Source organism: Dendrobates tinctorius, unplaced genomic scaffold, assembly GCF_039654945.1.
Source record: "Dendrobates tinctorius isolate UK_male_01 unplaced genomic scaffold, ASM3965494v1 ptg000003l, whole genome shotgun sequence".
Classification (NCBI taxonomy): domain Eukaryota; kingdom Metazoa; phylum Chordata; class Amphibia; order Anura; family Dendrobatidae; genus Dendrobates; species Dendrobates tinctorius.
This window is the reverse complement of record NW_027361671.1, coordinates 36,262,299-36,284,022: the sequence shown is the minus strand read 5'-3', so window position 1 is coordinate 36,284,022 and position 21,724 is coordinate 36,262,299. Positions and strand designations below refer to the sequence as shown.

The 21,724-nt window shown below is 43.6% G+C and overlaps 1 protein-coding gene across 5 annotated transcripts in view; it reads right to left on the bottom strand.

Annotated features, from left to right (window-relative positions):
- The window catches only part of PAM (peptidylglycine alpha-amidating monooxygenase), a 250,259-nt gene that overhangs the window by 86,379 nt on the left and 142,156 nt on the right, over nucleotides 1–21,724 (bottom strand). For all 5 annotated transcript variants that reach the window (XM_073545548.1, XM_073545723.1, XM_073545901.1 and 2 more), the window contains exons 10-12: nucleotides 12,454–12,534; nucleotides 12,281–12,357; nucleotides 5,083–5,186 (exon numbers count right to left, since the gene is read on the bottom strand). In XM_073545548.1, coding sequence (XP_073401649.1) covers nucleotides 5,083–5,186; nucleotides 12,281–12,357; nucleotides 12,454–12,534 — 262 coding nt within the window. The remainder of the gene's footprint in view (nucleotides 1–5,082; nucleotides 5,187–12,280; nucleotides 12,358–12,453; nucleotides 12,535–21,724) is intronic.

Below are 21,724 nucleotides of genomic sequence, written 5' to 3'. Positions count from 1 at the left end.
TGCTCATCAGGAAAATGAGAGATATATAACACACATTTACCTGCACTCTTCTGCTCAGGTGGGAACATCTTATTCTAATACAAATGTGTAAATTGCCAATTGCTATGCTTACATTGCTTTCTGACTATTTCTATTCTATAGTTTTCCAAAGCAGGTCTTGGACTATGTGTGTCTGCTGCTGTACATATGCTGGACATATGGGAAAATCACACAAATCTGTTTAATCAAAATCTGGATTTTGCTCTATTACATACATCTAAACATTTCAACAATGGAGCTGCAATCAATAGACATATGTTTCTTTTGTGACCATTTCCTTCTTGAGCGTAACACAATTTTATGCAGAAGTCTAGTCCACATGGGAATAAAATCAAAGACATTCCAGGCTGATCCAATTTAATCCCTAATTAGCTGCCTCTCTGCATCATTTGGAAATTTGCTGCAGTCATGTGTAGAACAATAGGCCGTGAATGAAAGCCTCATGATGTAAAAAATAGATTTTGGGGCTCTGAAATATTCATTCATTCAGATGTCCATCAACATTACATTTTTGCTGAATGCCTCATATCTATTAATTTAGGAATTTAAAATAAAAAATCCAACCTGTAGTCTGATGTATTCCCTGAGATAACTGGCTGAAGATGGACGGTTAGGTAACTATCCAACTACCTGATAATCCAGGAATCCATGACAGTGAGTGATCAGTACAGGAGGTAAGAGGTAGGAGGGTAAAAGTGTGGAGGGAGAAGCATTTCTCTGCAATAGGAACTATTACAAAGTTTTGTTTTCTTTGCTTGTATACTTCATTTATGAGTTATTTTAGAATTGGATGTATACTTTAATAAAGAAAACTCCTACAAATCAATGGTTTCTTTATATGTAAATTGCCTCTTCACAAAGAAAAAGGACTTGAACTCTATAGCGCCTCCTGTTAGAAGCAGCGATCCTACAAGTCACAATCAACCCTTTAACGAGTCTTGTAATATGACTTAGGAAAAAATCCAAATTTTGACTTAGGATAAAATCCAAATCAGAACCTCAATTTGCAGACACGGTGTTCCGGGCTACTGGTCCTCATCAGTGCAAAGTATGAGAACTGATTTGGGTAGGTGAGAGGCTCTGGACTGAGGTCTAAGGGGTAAGGTTTCTCCTTGTGGACAGTGACAAAGCAGCTCTGGCTTGTTAAGGTAAGGAGGCTTATTCACCGTGCAATGCTCCTCTGGGAAATTTAATATGCAAATTGCCTCTTCAGAGAGAAAGAGGACTTGAAGTCTATAGCGCCACCTTTTGGAAGTAGAGATCCCACAAGTAGCAATCAATCCTTTATCGAGTCTTGCAATATGACTTAGGATAAAAGCCAAATCAGAATCTCAGTGGTTTCCTTATAGAAATGTTATATTATATTAAATAATTTAGAATTACAGATATTTATATATACTGAATATTTCTAACACATAGATATACCCCTTATATACACACAGATCTGTACAAAAGGTTTAGGTGGTGTGGAAAAGATGCTACCAAGGTTTTAAAAAATATAACTGTTAATAGTTTACTTTCATCAATCAGAATGCAAAGTAAATGAACAACCATAAATATAAATCAAATGAATACTTGGTGTGTCCGTGCTTTGCCTTTCCAAACAGCCTCAGAACATCAATTCTTCTAGGTACACTTGCACACAGTTTTTGAAGGAACTCGTGAGGGAGGTTGTTCCAAACATTTTGAAGAACTAACCACAAGTTTTCTGTGGATGTAGGTTAACGCCAATCATACTGTCTCTTCATGTAATCCCAGAATGACTTGATGATGATAATGATGATGATGATGATGATAAGAACAGGACTGTGTAGGGGCGATATCATCACTTCTGGGACTCACTGTATGCTTGAAGTCATCGCACTGCTGCAGAATAAATTTGAAGCCAATCAGATGCTTTCCTGTTGGTATTGCATGATGGATCGATGATGCATTGGGTCTGTGTGGGATTATGTGTGAAGATTCAGAAGGTTGTCAGTTACCTTACATCTACAGAAGATATGTAGTTAGTTCTTCAAGATGTTTGGCGCAGCCTCCCTGCCAAGTTGCTTCAAAAACTGTATGCAAGTGTACCTAGAAGAACTGATGCTGTTTTGATGACAAAGGGTGGTCACACCATAGCTGAAAGTGTTGGCACCCCTGATTTTGTTCCAGAAAACGAAGTATTTCCCCCTGAAAATTATGACAATTACACGTTTTGTTATACACATGTTTATTTCCTTAGTGTGTATTGGAAGTACAACACAAAAAAATGAATAAAAGGCAAATTGGACATAATTTCACACAAAACCACAAAAATGGGACAGACAAAATTGCTGTCCACTTTCCAAAAAAGTGGGTAAACAACTTTCTTTTAAGCATGTGATACTCGTTGAAACTCACCTGTGGCAAGTAACAGGTGTAGGCAATATGAAAATCCCACATGAAACCAGATAAAAAGCAGAGGAGATGGCTCAATCTTTGCATTGTGTGTCTGTGTGCTCCACACTAAGCATGGAGAACAGAAAGAAGAGAAGAGATTTGTGATGAGCGAGTATACTCGTTGCTCGGGTGTTTTCTGAGTATTTTGGCATGCTCGGAGATTTGGTTTTCATTGTCTCAGCTGCTTGATTTGCGACTTGTAGACAGGCTGAATACATGTGGGGATTCCCTAACAAACAGGCATTCCACACATGCATTCAATCTGTCTAGCAGTCGCAAATCGTGCAGCTGAGACAGCGAAAACTAAATCTCCGAGCAAGCCAAAATACTCCAAGGATACCCGAGCAACGAGTATACTTGCTCATTACTAAAAGAGATCTGTTTGAGAACTTGAGAAAAAAAATTGTTGAAAAATATCAACCATCTCCAGAGATCGTGATGTGCCTTTGTCCACGGTGCGCAACATAATAAAGACTTTTACAACCCATGACACTGTAGCCAATTTCCCTGGACGTGGATGTCAGAGAAGAATTGATGAAAGATGGCAGCTTAGGATAGTCCAGATGGTAGATAAGCAGCCCCAAATATGTTCCAAAGAAATTCTAGCTGTCCTGCAGGCTCAGGGTGCATCAGTGTCAGAGCAAACTATCCGCAGACATTTGAATGAAATGAAACCCTATGACATGAGACCGAGGAGGACCCCACTGCTGACACATAGAAATAAGAAAGTTAGACTGCAGTTTGCCAAAATGTACGCAAGCCAAAATTCTTTTGGGAAAGCGACTTGTGAACGGATGAGACCAAGATAGAGGTTTTTGGTCAAGCACATCATTCTACTGTTTACCAAAAATGGAATGAAGCCTACTTTAAGATAACACAGTACCTACAGTCAAATATGGTGGAGGTTCAAAGATGTTTTGGGGTTCCTTTGCTGCCTCTGGCACTGGGTGCATTGACGATGTGCAAGGCATCATGAAATCTGAACATTACCAATGAATTTTGGGTCGCAATGTAGTGTCCAGTGTCAGAAAGCTGTAGTTGCTTCCTAGGTCATGGGTCTTCCAGCAGGGCAACGACTCCAAACATACTTCAACAAGCACCCAGAAAATGATGTGAACAGTCATTTCTGAAGTGGTCTGCAATGAGTCTGGATCTAAATACCATTGAATGCCTATGGAGCGATCTTAAAACTGCTGTTGGTAGAAGGCATCCTTCAAATATGAGAGAGCTGGAGCAGTTTGCAAAAGAAGAGTGGTCCAAAATTCCAGTTGAGGGGTGTAAGAAGCTTGCTGATGGTTATAGGAAGCGATTGATAGCAGTTATTTATTCCAAAAGGTGTGGAACCAAATATTAAGTTGAGAGTGCCAACAATTTTGTCTGGCCCATTTTTGGGAATTTGTGTGAAATTATGTCCAATTTGCCTTTTTTCCCCTGTTTATTTTTTTGTGTTGTTCTAATAAAGACAAAGGAAATAAAATATATACCGTATTTTTCGGACTATAAGACGCATCCCCCCTACAAATTTTGGAGAGAAATGGGGGTGGGCCTTATAGTCTAAATATACTTACAAATACTGTGGCGGCAGCAGGAGTCGGGCGATTCTGCTGTGGTCCCGGTCCAACACTGCTGGGCAATGATCACACTCCCTTCCCAGGCTGGTGCAGCAGTGGTCTGGCGTGCGGGGGGGGGTTTTCGCTGGCATTTTGTGAAAGCCCGGAGGCCCCGCACATCCATTGCTATTGTTGCCGAGATCTCAATCTGAGCATGCGCAGCCCCCGGCGGCCATTTTCCTTGAGGCCACCGCATCACAGCAATGGATATGTGGGGCCTCCGGGCTTTCACAAGATGCCGGCAGAGCCCCGCACACCACAGAGCACCACCGCCGAACCTGCCGCACCAGCCTGGGATGGGATTTCCCAGAGGCCACCGCATCGCAGCAATGGATATGTGGGGCCTCCGGGCTTTCAAAAGATGCCGGCGGAGCCCCGAGTACCACTGCCGAACCTGCCTGGGAGTCATATCGCCGGACCACCGAACATCTCCTGTGACCCCGCTCCTCCAGCGCTGCTGATCCCCCCCCCCGGGTAAGCTGAATTTGGACTACAAAAAGAAGCCCCATTTGACACATTAATTTTTTTTCCCTATTTTCCTTCTGAAAATTTGGGGTGCGTCTTATGGTCTGGTGCGTCTCATAGTCCAAAAAATAAGGTATGTATAAGAAAATGTTTAATTGTTATGATTTTCTGGGAGAAATACTTCATTTTCTGGAATAATTTCACGGTGCCGACGCACACATATAACATACACATATATATTTATACAAGGATCTTCAGTTGTACATCTATTATTCATAGCAAGTGTCTGTGCCTGCCCAGTACCAAGGAAATGTGGAATAAAACAGGCTACTTGCAGACAGGATAGCCATAGGATATTTACGTTGCAGAGTTATGAGGTGGTGAAACAGCCAAAGCTCTGGAACAGAAATGTAACTTGTCCTTGCAATTGATTTGAAAAGTAAAATAAAGTATTTCAAAGTCTGTAGTAGAGCGATTCTTTTCCCTTGATATAGTAAATTAAATAGGAATATTTTTATATAAATATAATTTTAACACTTTAACTTGCCCAATATAAGTATTAGATGTCCTGCCCTGACCAGTGAAAAGACATCTGGCTGCTAGAATGTCTCCAGGACGAACGTCAATCGAATCTTCTACCGGGTAAAATGCCTAAATTTAAAAAAAAAAAAAGTTAGTTCTAAGCATGAATGCTTATTTGCAGAATTCAGTAAAAGGCATCAAAATGTAGGTTTTACCCTTTAGGCTGTGTGCCCACGATGCGATTTTTAAGCGTTTTTGCAGCGATTTTCGGTGCGAAAACGTTTAAAAATCGTGTACAGAACGCCCCCCATGCATTCCTATGGCATTACGCACATGCTGTGCTAATGCTGCGCTTTTTTCCGCGGCGGAAACGCATCGCGGAAAAAATCGCACCATGGTCATTTTTTTGTGCGGAATCGCAAAGAATTGCCACGATTCCGCACCCATAGGAATGCATGAGAATCGCTTACTTCCCACATGTGGCTATGCCCACCATGCGGGAAGTTAAGCGTCTCATGTGCGGTTGGTACCCACGGTGTGGAGGAGAGGAGACCGTCCTCCAGGCCCTGGGTACCATACCCCTGTAAAAAAAAATAATAAAAAAATCGGGGTATATTTACCTTCCGACGTCCCGCGCTGCATTCCCGGCCTCAGCGTTCCCAGTAATGCCTTGCGGCAAGGTCCTGTGATGATGTAGTCTCGCGTGACGCTAGCGGTCTCGTGAGATCGCTATAGTAACGCGAGACAAACGTCATCACAGGTCTCGCAAGGCATCGCTGGGAACGGGAGCGTCGTTGAGACTGCGGGGGACGTCGGAAGGTAAATATACCCCGATTTATTTTTTTATCATTTTTAACATTTTATCTTTTACTACTGATGCTGCATAGGCGGCCTCAATAGTAAAAAGCTGCTCACACTTGTCAAACACTATGTTTGACGAGTGTGACCAACCTGTCAATCACTTTCCAAGCGATGCTTCAAATCGCTTGGAAAGTGCTTGAGAAAATCGCGGCAAAATCGCGAACAGAATCGCGGTAAAATCGCTGTGAAATCGTGAGGAAAAAAACGCGCGATTTCTGGGAAGGAGTCCGGTTTTCAGTGTGCGTTTTAACACGCAACGTGGGCACATAGCCTAAATGTCCCGTGTCTCGTGTGTGCGTACAATAAGACAGCTGCACTGGAATGTATTGCTTTCAGAAAACCAGCTTCAGAGCACTGTACACATGAGAACATGATGAATATATAATCAGGCACACACACCAGGGACAATTTGAAAGGAAGATAATTAATCTATCGTTATGATTTTTGGGGAATGGGAGGGAATCAACCCATAAGAATCACACATAGGCTAGAGACGTACATACAAGACCAGCCTGGTCTTTTTAAAGTGAGTGCCATGGCAACAACCCTTATACTATTTCACTAATACCAATCCCTAAAACGCTTTTTCATAGAAATCACATCTGACATTTTTACCTGTGGTAGTGGCAAAAGCTAAATACCGCGGTAGACATGGCACTGCATGCTACCATAACTTCAGATTACAGAAAGCCTCTAAGACTGCTGATGCCCAACATAAGATGTCTGCCCAGACTGTCAACAGACTGGTGAGATGAAGCTGGTGGCGTTTCTTTCACCGTCTTCCCACCCATCGGACTCTGCAGTGCTGAACAAATCCTGGACAGCCTAGGTAAGTATATGTTTCATTTGCATTTATTTGTATGTAGAAACATGCGTGATAAGCTAAATACAATGTAAATGAAACTTGAGGTTAATTCTAGGCTAGTGGGGAAATGCCTCATGAGTCATAAAAAAATAAGAAATTTTAAAAAATGCAGCCTATGTTTGAGAAGATATATAACCTAGATAAGAAGGGATATATCCCCAATAAATAACCATATAAATGCGTGCAATGCAAAGCACTATTCAAGCAGACAAAACATTAGATATAAAAGAAAGCTTCTTTAATTTTTTTTATCAATAACATCAATTTATTAAGGATGCCAAAAGTTAACAAGACTGATTAAACAAACATGAACCTACAAGACATGATACAAATAATTACTAAAAGTAAAAAAGAAGAGGCAGAACAGCATCAGCAGCATGAATAAAAGGTAATAGCCAAAAAATGAAATTATAAAGTGCAAGTGCACAATGGGTAAAGCTCAAACACTCATAACAATTATATATAGATATATATATATACATATATATATACACATATATATATGTATACACACACACACCGTATATACTCGTGTATAAGTCGACCCCCCTAATTTTGTCACAAAAAACTGGGAAAACTTATTGACTCGCGTATGAGCCTAGGGTGGAAAATGCCGAAGCTACTGCCCTTATAATTCTGCACAGTGAGCGGCTCCTTACAATGATGCACAGTTATTAGTGGCCCCTTATAATGCTGCACAGTGAGCGGCCCCTTACAATGATGCACCGTTATTAGTGGCCCCTTATAATGCTGCACAGTGAGCGGCCCCTTACAATGATGCACAGTTATTAGTGGCCCCATATAATGCTGCACAGTGAGCGGCCCCTTACAATGATGCACAGTTATTAGTGGCCCCTTATAATGCTGCACAGTGAGCGGCCCCTTACAATGATGCACAGTTATTAGTGGCCCCTTATAATGCTGCACAGTGAGCGGCCCCTTACAATGATGCACCGTTATTAGTGGCCCCTTATAATGCTGCACAGTGAGCGGCCCCTTACAATGATGCACAGTTATTAGTGGCCCCTTATAATGCTGCACAGTGAGCGGCCCCTTACAATGATGCACAGTTATTAGTGGCCCCTTATAATGCTGCACAGTGAGCGGCCCCTTACAATGATGCACAGTTATTAGTGGCCCCTTATAATGCTGCACAGTGAGCGGCCCCTTACAATGATGCAAAGTTATTAGTGGCCCCTTATAATGCTGCACAGTGAGCGGCCCCTTACAATGATGTACAGTTATTAGTGGCCCCTTATAATGCTGCACAGTGAGCGGCCCCTTACAATGATGCAAAGTTATTAGTGGCCCCTTATAATGCTGCACAGTGAGCGTCCCCTTACAATGATGCACAGTTATTAGTGGCCCCTTATAATGCTGCACAGTGAGCGGCCCCTTACAATGATGCACAGTTATTAGTGGCCCCTTATAATGCTGCACAGTGAGCGGCTCCTTAGAATGATGCAAAGTTATTAGTGGCCCCTTATAATGCTGCACAGTGAGCGGCCCCTTACAATGATGCACAGTTATTAGTGGCCCCTTATAATGCTGCACAGTGAGTGGCCCCTTACAATGATGCACAGTTATCAGTGGCCCCTTATAATGCTGCACAGTGAGCGGCCCCTTACAATGATGCAGAGTTATTAGTGGCCCCTTATAATGCTGCACAGTGAGCGGCCCCTTACAATGATGCACAGTTATTAGTGGCCCCATATAATGCTGCACAGTGAGCGGCCCCTTACAATGATGCACAGTTATTAGTGGCCCCTTATAATGCTGCACAGTGAGCGGCCCCTTACAATGATGCACAGTTATTAGTGGCCCCTTATAATGCTGCACAGTGAGCGGCCCCTTACAATGATGCAGAGTTATTAGTGGCCCCATATAATGCTGCACAGTGAGCGGCCCCTTACAATGATGCACAGTTATTAGTGGCCCCATATAATGCTGCACAGTGAGCGGCCCCTTACAATGATGCACAGTTATTAGTGGCCCCTTATAATGCTGCACAGTGAGCGGCCCCTTACAATGATGCACAGTTATTAGTGGCCCCTTATAATGCTGCACAGTGAGCGGCTCCTTAGAATGATGCAAAGTTATTAGTGGCCCCTTATAATGCTGCACAGTGAGCGGCCCCTTACAATGATGCACAGTTATTAGTGGCCCCTTATAATGCTGCACAGTGAGTGGCCCCTTACAATGATGCACAGTTATCAGTGGCCCCTTATAATGCTGCACAGTGAGCGGCCCCTTACAATGATGCAGAGTTATTAGTGGCCCCTTATAATGCTGCACAGTGAGCGGCCCCTTACAATGATGCACAGTTATTAGTGGCCCCATATAATGCTGCACAGTGAGCGGCCCCTTACAATGATGCACAGTTATTAGTGGCCCCTTATAATGCTGCACAGTGAGCGGCCCCTTACAATGATGCACAGTTATTAGTGGCCCCTTATAATGCTGCACAGTGAGCGGCCCCTTACAATGATGCACAGTTATCAGTGGCCCCTTATAATGCTGCACAGTGAGCGGCCCCTTACAATGATGCAGAGTTATTAGTGGCCCCTTATAATGCTGCACAGTGAGCGGCCCCTTACAATGATGCACAGTTATTAGTGGCCCCATATAATGCTGCACAGTGAGCGGCCCTTTACAATGATGCACAGTTATTAGTGGCCCCTTATAATGCTGCACAGTGAGCGGCCCCTTACAATGATGCACAGTTATTAGTGGCCCCTTATAATGCTGCACAGTGAGCGGCCCCTTACAATGATGCACAGTTATTAGTGGCCCCTTATAATGCTGCACAGTGAGCAGCCCCTTACAATGATGCACAGTTATTAGTGGCCCCATATAATGCTGCACAGTGAGCGGCCCCTTACAATGCTGCACAGTTATTAGTGGCGCCTTATAATGCTGCACAGTGAGCGGCCCCTTACAATGATGCACAGTTATTAGTGGCCCCTTATAATGCTGCACAGTGAGCAGCCCCTTACAATGATGCACAGTTATTAGTGGCCCCATATAATTCTGCACAGTGAGCGGCCCCTTACAATGATGCACAGTTATTAGTGGCCCCTTATAATGCTGCATAGTGAGCGGCCCCTTACAATGATGCACAGTTATTAGTGGCCCCTTATAATGCTGCACAGTGAGCAGCCCCTTACAATGATGTAGTTATTAGTGGCCCCTTATAATGCTGCACAGTGAGCAGCCCCTTACAATGATGCACAGTTATTAGTGGCCCCATATAATGCTGCACAGTGAGCGGCCCCTTACAATGATGCACAGTGATTAGTGGCCCCTTATAATGCTGCACAGTGAGCGGCCCCTTACAATGATGCACAGTTATTAGTGGCCCCTTATAATGCTGCACAGTGAGAGGCCCCTTACAATGATGCACAGTTATTAGTGGCCCCATATAATGCTGCACAGTGAGCGGCCCCTTACAATGATGCACAGTTATTAGTGGCCCCATATAATGCTGCACAGTGAGCGGCCCCTTACAATGATGCACAGTTATTAGTGGCCCCTTATAATGCTGCACAGTGAGCAGCCCCTTACAATGATGCACAGTTATTAGTGGCCCCTTATAATGCTGCTGCTGCCTCAATTAAAAAAAAAAAAAAACCTATATACTCATCTCGTCCCTGCTGCTGCTCCTCCTCAGCATTGCCGGCTCTGCACAGTGACTGTTCAGGCAGAAAGCGCCTGCTAACTACGTCATGGCGCCCTCTGACCTGAACGTCACTGCTAGAGGAAGCAAGACAGCAGAGCGACGCGCAGCGGTGGAACGGGGGACAGGTGAATATGGCTCCATTCGCTATACTCACCTCTCCTAGCATGTCTCTTGCAGCCCCCGTGCTTATTCCATCTTCTCAGCGCTGTTCTTCCTGCTTTCAGCGGTCACGTGGTGATGCTCATTACATATGCGCATATGTAATGAGCCGCTCATTACATATACGCATATGTAATGAGCGGCACCACGTGACCGCTGAAAGCAGGAAGAACAGCGCCAAGAAGATGGAATAAGCATGGGGGGCTGCAAGAGACATGCTAGGAGAGGTGAGTATGATCTCCTACACCCCCGCCCGGCCGACCCCCGGTATATGACTCGCGTATAAGCCGAAAGGGAGACTTTCAGCCCCCAAAAATTGGCTGAATATCTCGGCTTATACGCGAGTATATACGGTATATATATATACATATACACATACACACACATATATACACACACACACACACATATATATATATACATATTGTGGTGTAGTAACCACTGAGTCCGCTAGGGGGCGCTGTGTGGATGTCCCAGGTGAAAGGCTGAATGGCAGAATACAGAATGGCCATTATGTATCCCAAAAGTGGGTGGCTTTGGGATGGAGACTTATGTGTTGTTCAGCAATGATATTGCTGAGGTGTTGTTTCAGTGTGTAAGGGAGAAGTCTCCAGGTAACTAGAGAGATGGGCGGGGGCCTGGTTACCTACAAACCCACCCAGGGGGTGTGTTTAAAGCACTGTTGGAAATAGTGTGTAAATGCTTGAAGGACCTGTGATGAGGTCAGAGTCGTGTGACCCAATGGGCGTGGCTATGAACCATATAATGTGGTCAGGGTAGGTCACAGGTGGTGAATGCTTGGAGCCGGTTGGTCCAGTGTGGAAGGTCCCGCTGAGATGGGGCTTCCTGCCTGACAGCACGTGTGGACGCTGTGAGTAATGGCTGCAAGTGCCTGAGAGTTCCCTGGAGGGAATGAATGTCTGCAGTATGGAGAAGCAGCCATGAGAGAACCCTGACGGGGTGAGATATAACTGTGAGGCTGAAAAGCCTGCGTATTGGACATTGCTTAACAGAGTGAAGCTCTGTCATGGACGCTATGCCGTTTATATATTGCTGGTCATGGTTTATGATGTTTAATAAACCGCATGGACTATATACTGGTTTATGGAAAACCTGTGCCGGATCTGATTTTGTGGCTGCCAAGCGAGTGATCCCCTACTTAAATGACAGCGCTACCTCACAATATATACATACACACACTGTATCTTTAGCGCAGTGCATAATTGGGTTAATTAGCATAATAGCATAAAATACTGAGCAGATAAGGATCAGAAGTCTCAAGTGCGTACAAAAAAGTTATAATGAATATAGTACAAGCAAAGAAATAGTAATTAGATATGAAGGTGTTATGGTGTAAGATTCAGAAAGAACATATAGATCAGATTACCATTGTGCATTGTGATTACCATTTAGGTAGAATAAGAGGTAATTTTAGGTAATTAGGTACCATTATGCACTTGCACTTTAGAATTTTACTTTTTTGGCTGTTACATTTTATTCATGCTGCTGCTTTTAGAGTATATTTATCATGTCTTGCAGTTTCATGTCTTTAAACAGTTGTCAACTTTTGATTTACTTAATCAAATCATGTTATTGATAAAAAAATGTGATTGTTCAATTCTTATTTCGCATAGCTTTCTTTTATGTTTGAGAAGATACCTGTGGTAGCTGTGGGCTCTGTCTTCCAATTAAAGACCACTTTCCGTTCCTGATTCTGTACCCACTGACAACTTGACCTAGAAAGTTGAACAACATAATGTATGAATTGATGTAACGATGCCTAAAAAGTCCAACAAATTAGAGTGTAAGTTTCTGGGTCCAGGCATACTTACCCAACTGATGCGTATGGACTCTGTACGCAAATGGGTGCATGGTTGGTTTTTCATATGGACAGGCAATATCTGAATACACAGCTAAAATAACAAAAAAACAGATATCAATATTCATGCATACATGGTATTTGTTTTACTATAGCTGCATTTAAAGATATGGAAATCTTTGGGGACAATTGTTTTATGTAAATATATTTATTTTTTGGAGAAATACACTGCTCAAAAAATTAAAGGGAACACAAACAACAGAATATAACTCCAAGTAAAAACTTCTGTGAAATCAAACTAACAACTAAGGAAACAACACTGATTGACAATTAATTATTTCACATGCTGTTGTGCCAATGGAATAGACAACACAAGGAAATTATTGGCAATTATCAAGACACCCTCAATAAAGGAGTGGTTCTGCAGGTGGGTACCACAGACCACATCTCAGTACCAATGCTTTCTGGCTGATGTTTTGGTCACTTTTGAATGTTGGTTGTGCTTTCATACTCGTGCTAGCATGAGACAGACTCTACAACCCACACAAGTGGCTCAGGTAGTGCAGCTCATCCAGGATTGTACATCAATGCAAGCTGCGGCAAGAAGTTTTGCTGTGTCTGTCAGCGTAGTGTCCAGAAGCTGGAAGTGCTACCAGGAGACAGTCCAGTACACCAGGAGACATAGAGGGACCCGTAGGAGGGTAACAACCAGCAGCAGGACCGCTACCTCAGGTGCAAGGAAGAACAGGAGGAGCACTGCTAGAGCCCTGCAAAATTACCTCCAGCAGGCCACAAATGTGCATGTGTCTGCATAAACGGTTAGAAACTGACTCCATGAGGATGGTCTGAGTGCTCGACGTCCACCGTACAGGACGCTTGGCATTTGCCAAAGAACACCAGGACTGGCAAATTCGCCACTGGCGCCCTGTGCTCTACACAGATGAAAGCAGGTTCACACTGAGCACGTGACAGAGCCTGGAGATGCCATGGAGAGCGACCTGCTGCCTGCAACATCCTTATCCTTCAGCATGACTGGTTTGGCAGTGGGTCAGTAATGGTGTGGGGTGGCATTTCTTTGGAGGGGCCGCACAGCCCTCCATGTGCTCACCAGAGGTAGCCTGACTGCCATTAGGTACCAAGATGAGATCCTCAGACCCCTTGTGAGATTATATGCTGGTGCGATTGGCCCTGGGTTCCTCCTAATGCAGGACAATGCCAGGCCTCATGTGGCTGGAGTGTGTCAGCAGTTCCTGTAAGATGAAGGCATTGAGGCTAAGTGCACACGTACCGGAACTCTCGCGGAAATTACCACGAGAATTTCGGAATTCCATTCCACGGGAAAATCGCATTTTAAATTCCCGCGATTTTCCCGTGGAAAAACTAGCATTTTGCAAGCGTATGTAGCTTGCAAAATGCTAGCGTTTTCCAAGGGATCTGTAGCATCTCTTGGAGAACTGATTGACAGGTTGCTCACACTCATCAAACATAGTGTTTGACGAGTGTGACCAACTTTTTACTACTGAGGCCGCCTATGCGGCATCAGTAGTAAAAGATAGAATGTAAAAAAATAAAAAATGGTGTTATTCTTACCTTCCGACGTCCCGCGCATCCGTTCCCAGTAATCCTTTGCGAAAATGCCCGCGATGACGTCCGTTCTCGCGGGATCGCAAAGTCTCGCGGTAATTCGCGATGATGTCGCGCGAATGACCGCGAGACTTCGCGATCCCGCGAGAACAGACGCCATCGCGGGCATTTTCGCAAAGGACTACTGGGAACGGGAGCGTGGAGAGAGGCGGGAAGGCTGCGCGGGACATCGGAAGGTGAGAATAACAATATTTTTTATTTTAAATTCTATTTTTTACAGGGATATGGTACCCAAAGCCCGGAGGACAGTCTCCTCTCCTCCGGACCACGGGTACCATCCGCAAATGTTCTGCTTACTTTTCGCATGGTGTGCATAGCCACATGCGGGAAGTAAGCGGAACAATGCATTCCTATGGGTGCGGGATCGCCGCGATTCCGCAAATTAATGAGCATGCTGCGTTTTTTACCGCGAAGCGATTCCGCCACGGTAAAAACCGCAGCATTAGCACAGCATTGCAGAATCCCATAGGAATGCATGGGATGCTTATTTTTCGCGTTTTCACGGCAAAACCGCCGCGGAAACGCGAAAAAAACGCCACGTGTGAACTCAGCCTGAAGCTATGGACTGGCCCGCCTGATCCCCAGACCTGAATCCAATTGAGCACATCTGGGACATCATGTCTCGCTCCATCCACCAACGTCACGTTGCACCACAGACTGTCCAGGAGTCGGCGGATGCTTTAGTCCAGGTCTGCGATGAGATCCTTCAGGAGACCATCCACCGCCTCATCAGGAGCATGCCCAGGTGTTGTAGGGAGGTCATACAGGCACGTGGAGGCCGCACACACTACTGAGCATCATTTCCTTGTCTTGAGGCATGTCCACTGAAGTTGGATCAGCCTGTAATTTGATTTTCCACGTTGATTTTGAGTATCCTTCCAAATCCAGACCTCCATGAGATATTAATTTTGATTTACATTGATCATTTTTATATTTTTTTGTTCTCAACGCATGCCACTATGTAATGAATAAAGATTTGCAGCTGTGATATTTAATTCAGTGATATCTACTATGTGGCATCTTAGTGTTCCCTTTATTTTTTTGAGCAGTGTATATTTCTTACAGTCAAGTTTCCTAAGAAATTTTACACCATTTCTACAGCCTCTGTGTTGTACTGTCTCGTACTGTCTGCAAAATGAGTTAGCCAAGAATCTGCCAGTGATATTGTTCTGACGGTAGAGTTTGTAATGTTTTTATCAGTCTTTGGCTGGGGTCAGACCTGCGAGAGCTATGCGAGAAACTTGCACGAGTCTCTCGCATCAATACCTGGCACTGCTGCTGGCACTCAGGACCGGAGTGTGCGGTTGCATGTATTTCTATGCAGCCGCACACTCCGGTCCGAGTGCCGGCGGCAGTGCCGGGTATTGATGCGAGAGACTCGCACGAGTTTCTTGCATCACACTCGCAAGTGTGACCCCAGCCTTTTTCTGAGCTCCTCTCAGCTAATTTATGACCATATCAAAGTTCAACTCAACTTTTCTGGGGCCTGTGCTCATAAATCAGCTGAAGAAAGTTCAGAAGAAAAGCGTTACAACCTCACTGAGAGATACCCAGTCCCTTCATTCAGCAGCCAGAAATGTGCCAGAAAAGAGACTGCTTGGAAAGGCAAGTCGTGCAAATTTTAAAATGAAATATAAATGAAAAAAAATGATTGCCAAAAAATACATGCATGTAAATAAAAATTGATATTGATTGTCTTAATTTTTTTCCCCTTAAAATGGTATCAGAGAATAGCACATGGCCCTGTCTGTGGCTGAGCTCTTCAATGCATTGATAAATTATTCATGCGATAATGCATCCCCTACTGTACATTACTAGGTAATAAAAAGTCATGAGGGGATCAAGATTATATTAAGACAAAAGCTTACAGACCAAAAACCATCATAACCACTATTACATATAGCACAGAGAATGTAGAAAAAAAATATTAGCAATAAATAGAAAAAAAAAATCACTGTGTTCCAATGGAGTGATAGAAGCAGCTATCCACATTCCACTTAAAACAAATCCTTGGTAACCAGATATATTGGAATATAATACACCATTAAGATTTAACACAATATTATAATAATTCAAAAATAGCACTTGCTTAAGATGTAACCATTTTTTTTTTTTTCATTTCTCAGGGAAGCAATTGAACACCTGAAATTGAAAGACGTACTGAGACTCACCATCCTGCTCCGTAATCTGATAATAGGCTCTCTGCTTTCCATTTACAAAGTCAAGGACATAAGAATTGAGAACAATGTACAGAAAGGAAATAAAGGAAAATCGCTCAGTGCAAGAACGTATGGAGTGTATCTCTAACAGCCTTCTATGGCTGGGGAGGAACAAATATAAGTACATACTGTGCCAGGTCGTAGAATTTAACATGGTGTAATATGTGCATGTACTGTATGGCTGGATTATACAGAAGTGTTAGCGCCAGGTGGTAGTGTCCATAGTTCTTTCTCAGTTGCAAGATTAAAAGGTAGTGATGAGCTAACGTGCTCGGATAAGGTGTTATCTGTGCATGCTCGGATAAGGTGTTATCTGAGCATGCTCAGTGCTAACCGAGTGAATTCGGCATGCTCAAATAATATGTTTGAGTCCCCGTGCCTACATGTCTCGTGGCTGTTAGACAGCCAAAACACATGCAGGGATCGCCTAAAAACAGGGCCTTGAGCATATTATTTGAGCACGCCAAAGTCACTCAGTTAGCACTGAGCATGCGCAGATAACACCTTATCAGAGCATGTTTGCTCATCACTATTAAAAGGCCTTTTCTTCTTTAGACAACAAATATGTGCTTATCACAGGTTATGCTTATGCTGAACAACAGGTGATCTATTGGAATCTACGTGGAATCCAGCAGCAGGTATTTACAGTAATTTCCTTACAGCGCCCCCACAGGTAGGAATCAAGTATTAAACAGATCTCATTGCAACAAAGACCCTGTCCAGGTAATACACAGTCTCATGTGGTCATGTGGGAGACTACCACTGAACATGTTCTTCCCTCTAGCCAATAGATTAGGGTCCGCCATTCCTAAGAGCTTAAATTCCCTAAAAAGTATATTTGAGAATAGTTTACTATCTGAAAGAACCATTTTACTGACACAAGATGGAATCATAAAATGGGAGACGTGTCGTATAACAGTTCTAAATACCGGTACATCTTTCCAACCATCCGTCCCCACCATTCCACTAAGACTGCCCTGACCAAACTTATTAACAACTTACTTACAGCCAAAGCTAACAGACAATTCTCTATACTCCTCGTTCTAGACCTGTGCTCTGGCTTTGACACAGTTGACCACTGCCTCCTACTACAGATCCTCTCTTCCTTTGATGTCAAAGAAGTTGCCCTATCCTGGATCTCCTCACACCTTACCAACCGCACATTTAGCGTTTCCTCCTTCCTCACTACCTCCTCATCTCGCCCCCCCCTTTGTTGGCGTCCCTCAAGGCTCTGTCCCAGGACCCCTTCTCTTTTCCATCTATACTGTTGTGAACACTTTTGACCTGGCTTCTGAGTTTGGGCTCCCTCTGGTGGTTGCTGTGGGTAATGGAGCTGGTCTAGATGACAGAAGTCAATCACCTGAGCAGGATGATTGGAGGTCAGGTGTTACAGACTGGGGAGATTTAAGTGAACAACCTTCCCTCAGCTCTTGCTGGGGATTTGATTTGCTTCCTGAGCACATTTTTAAGTCTGCTTGTCTCCTGCTCCGTCCTGCATCTTTCAGATAAGTTATTTGTCTTCTTGAATCTTTTTTTTGCATTGGATCCATTTTTGCTTGTCTCTGATTTTTGCTTAGCCGGAGTGAGTTTAGCCTGGTTTCCTTTTGGGACCTGTGCTGGATCCTGTTCCATATGCCACAGCGTATGTTAGTCTTTTTAGTAACCAGTCCAAACCAGAGTTCTGATATAGTGGAGGAGAGGTCATGTGGCCTCAGTATTTTTGCATATCAGACGTGTTGGATTTTTCTTAGGGTTTTTTGCGTGATTGCAGACAGTATCCTTTCCTGTCCTGTTCTATCTAGACAGTTTGGGCCCCATCATTTGCTTACTCTAGTCTCTGCCTGTGTTTTGTGCTTCATCTTGTCTCACCGGCAATATATGTTCGGGGGCTATTTATTCCTTTGGGGTTCTACTCCGGTGCAGTTTAGCTTTCCCATTTCTCTATTTAGGCTTAGTTAATTCTGTGGCTGTGCCGAGGCGTCTAGGGCATCGTAGGTACCTCCCATGGATAATTCTAGTTGTGTTGTCAGTTTAGGGGTCTGCAATCCGCTAGCTACCAAACTCTCTGGTTATCTGGTTGCCTAGTCTATTCACCGTTGTCCTCCTCAGTTACCTAATCATAACACTATACCCTAGGCCTGGGACAACTCAAAGTCCTATGGCTTCCAGTACCATTATATGCTAATGACACTCAGATCTACCTCTCTGGCTCAGATGTCACCTCTCTGCTCTCCAGAATCCCAGCGTGTCTATCAGCCATATCCTCCTTCATCTCCTCTCGCGTCCTCAAGCTCAATGTGGACAAATCTGAACTAATTATCTTTCCTCTGTCTCGCATACCTTCCCTACCTGATCTATCTATCACAATAAATGAAATCACACTTTCCCCTGCCCCAGAAATCAGCTGCCTCAGAGTAATCCTTGCTTCTGCCCTGTCCCTCAAACCACACATCCAAGCTCTTGCCACCTCCTGTTGTCTCCAGCTCAAAAATATTTCAAAAATCCATACTTTCCTCATCCTCACTCTGCCAAAATGCTTGTGCATGCCCTAATCATCTCACACCTTGACTACTGCAACATCCTCCTCTGTGGCTTCCCTGCTAACACTCTCGCACCTCTCCAGTCCATCCTTAACTCTGCTGCCCGACTAATTCAGCTCTCTCCTCGCTACTCCTCCGCAAATCCCTTCACTGGCTCCCAATTTCCTAGCGTATCCAGTTTAAACTACTAACACTGACCTACAAAGCCATCCATAACCTCTCTCCTCCGTATATTTCCAAACTAATCTCTCAATATCTTCCCTCCCGTAATCTCCGGTCCTCCCAAGACCTCCTTCACGCTTATTCACTCCTCATCCAATCGCCTCCAAGATTTGTCTCAAATATCCCCCATTCCCTAGAATTCTGTGCCCCAACACGTCCGGTTATCCACCACATTAGGATCCTTCAGATGGAACCTGAAAACCCATCTCTTCATAGAAGCTTGCAACCTGCAATGACCACGCGACCACCCCTCAACACCATCGGATCTACTGCAACCCCCAACCTATTGCCTCCTTCCCCATAATCCTGTAGAATGTAAACCCGCAAGGGCAGGGTCCTCTCCCCTCTGTATCAGTCTGTCATTGTTAGTTTGTTTACTGTAAGTGATATATGTATTTTGATGTAACCCCGTCTCATGTACAGCACCATGTAATCAATGGTGCTATATAAATAATAATCCTTACAAACAAATTTTTTAATCTGTGCTGAACAGTAAATAAAATCACAGTTTCTTGGATTAGCATCTTCTCCAGAAGTAATTATGATTAAAGAGTTAATCTAGCACTTTCCTGGTTATTAGTTTAATAAACAAGAAATACAGAATTTTTAGTTTTATGTTTTTGTTTAAATGCTACACAAACCTAAAATTAAAGAAGGATTTCACCCCCTAAATTATTTATACAGTCATGTAGCTCTGTCTCTGCAATATCTTTGCATGGCCAGTCCGCGCATCTATTACTGAAAAATCACCACTTGAATGAATATGCAAATGAGGATGAAGAGCCAAAGTCTCTGTCACTCCAGCTCTCTTTCCAGCCCAGTGCTTCTATTTCCATCCTTATGCTTGACTGACAGTCTCTATGTTTTGTGACTTCAGGCAAACGAGTGGTCAGTGAGAACTGGGTGGGGAATAGAGCTGGAGTGACCGAGGGCTTTAGATCTACAAATAGTTCTTCAGCTTCATTTGCATAACAATTCAAATACTGATTTCTCAGTAATGGAGGAATGGACTGGACATATAAAGATATTGCTGAACTTGTCTTTGAAAGAGCCACATGAGCATAGAAATAGTTTGGGGGTGAAATCATTCTAAGAAGGTTTCCTTTAAGGAGGCCATAAGAAGTGAAGAGCATAAAACTCCAGGAAACCCAATAAAGAAAGCCTGAACTGGGGAACCTCATGGGCCTCCAGCTACCGTTAACCTATGGGGTTCGCGTAATAAAGCTCACGGTGCTCAGATAGCGCCCCACCATCTTACCCAACTGTCTAACCACATCGGTGCCACGATAGCTATTCAACACAGGTTTTGAATTACAGCCATCAGAGTTCACGAAAATGGCTGCAATTAGGTCCATTTACAACAGTTACCAGCGGGAGTCTGCTGTGGAAACAAATCAGCTGGAAGCCGAATAGAGAGCTGGTTCAGTGGGCAGACACAAGGAAGGGGGCTCACATAGATTACGGGTCCTATAGCAGTTGCATCGCCAGCCACCATTGGGGGTATGCTACCTGCCAGAGACATGGAATATATCCATCCAACACCTCCTGGACCTTCCATCTGCTTACAAGGGGTATACAACGCACTTCCCATTCTATACATTAAGGAAATTGTTTATAGAAAAATACATTGGAGAATTTAAGAGTACAATAAGTAAGCATGGACCAACTCCTCCAATAAGGACTGATTCTCGCTGGATCTGCGCTCAATGACAGATGTAAGTAATCGCTCTCACTGATTAATAACACACATCATACTACACGAAACTCGGATAAATACTACCCAAGACACAAGTTGCATGCAAACATCAAAATCATTGTGAAGCACATTTTAAACACAATTATCTGGAACAAACAAAAACAGCAGCCTAAAATTATAGTCAATGGGGTGAAAATCAACAAAACGTGGACATTTATTAAAAGAAGCTTGGTGGACCTAATTAAAGCGTGCATGTTTGAAGCAGAATGGAGAATTGAAATATTTTACAATGATGAAAACTTGTATTTCTTTCAAGCAGTTAACCTCACGCCAATGATCAAAAAAGGGACCCAATAAGAAGTGTCAGCGAGCGCATATTTCCAATTCCTGAACAATAAACACACATTGTGTTGAAAGTAATGGGGCTATAAAACAGGAATGTCCTAAAAGAGAAGAGAAAATGGGGAAAGTTCTTTTATTCTCTAGACAGAGCTTTAAATCCATAAACCTAATTTCTGCTTCTTTCTCTGTGAGTCCGCCTGACACTGTAACGCATCCAGCCCGTCCCATCCGAAGGCCCACTGCAACCGAGTGATTTACTATCATCCTACATGACAGAAGTAATTCAAGGCGGCCAGCAACCAATTACTAGCAAGTAACCTGTGCTGTTTCTAGGCCACTCTTAGCCCCAGGCATGAAGGAGAGCAGACAATCCTCTCCCTAAGGACAAGGTTTACTACAGTGTATTCCTGTAAACTGACAGCCAGACCCTTCTGAAAATACTGAACAAAGTCAGGGAAATAGCCGCCTGCTTCAGCTTCCTCACTGCTGGATTTGAAAGGTAGGTTATGACCCCACATATATAAGTACATCACTTTCACAAAATGTGCTTTTAGTGAACCAAAACAGAATTCCCTAAATTGCCAAAAAATATTTCTAGATTTGGAATTGCAGTGCAGTGGG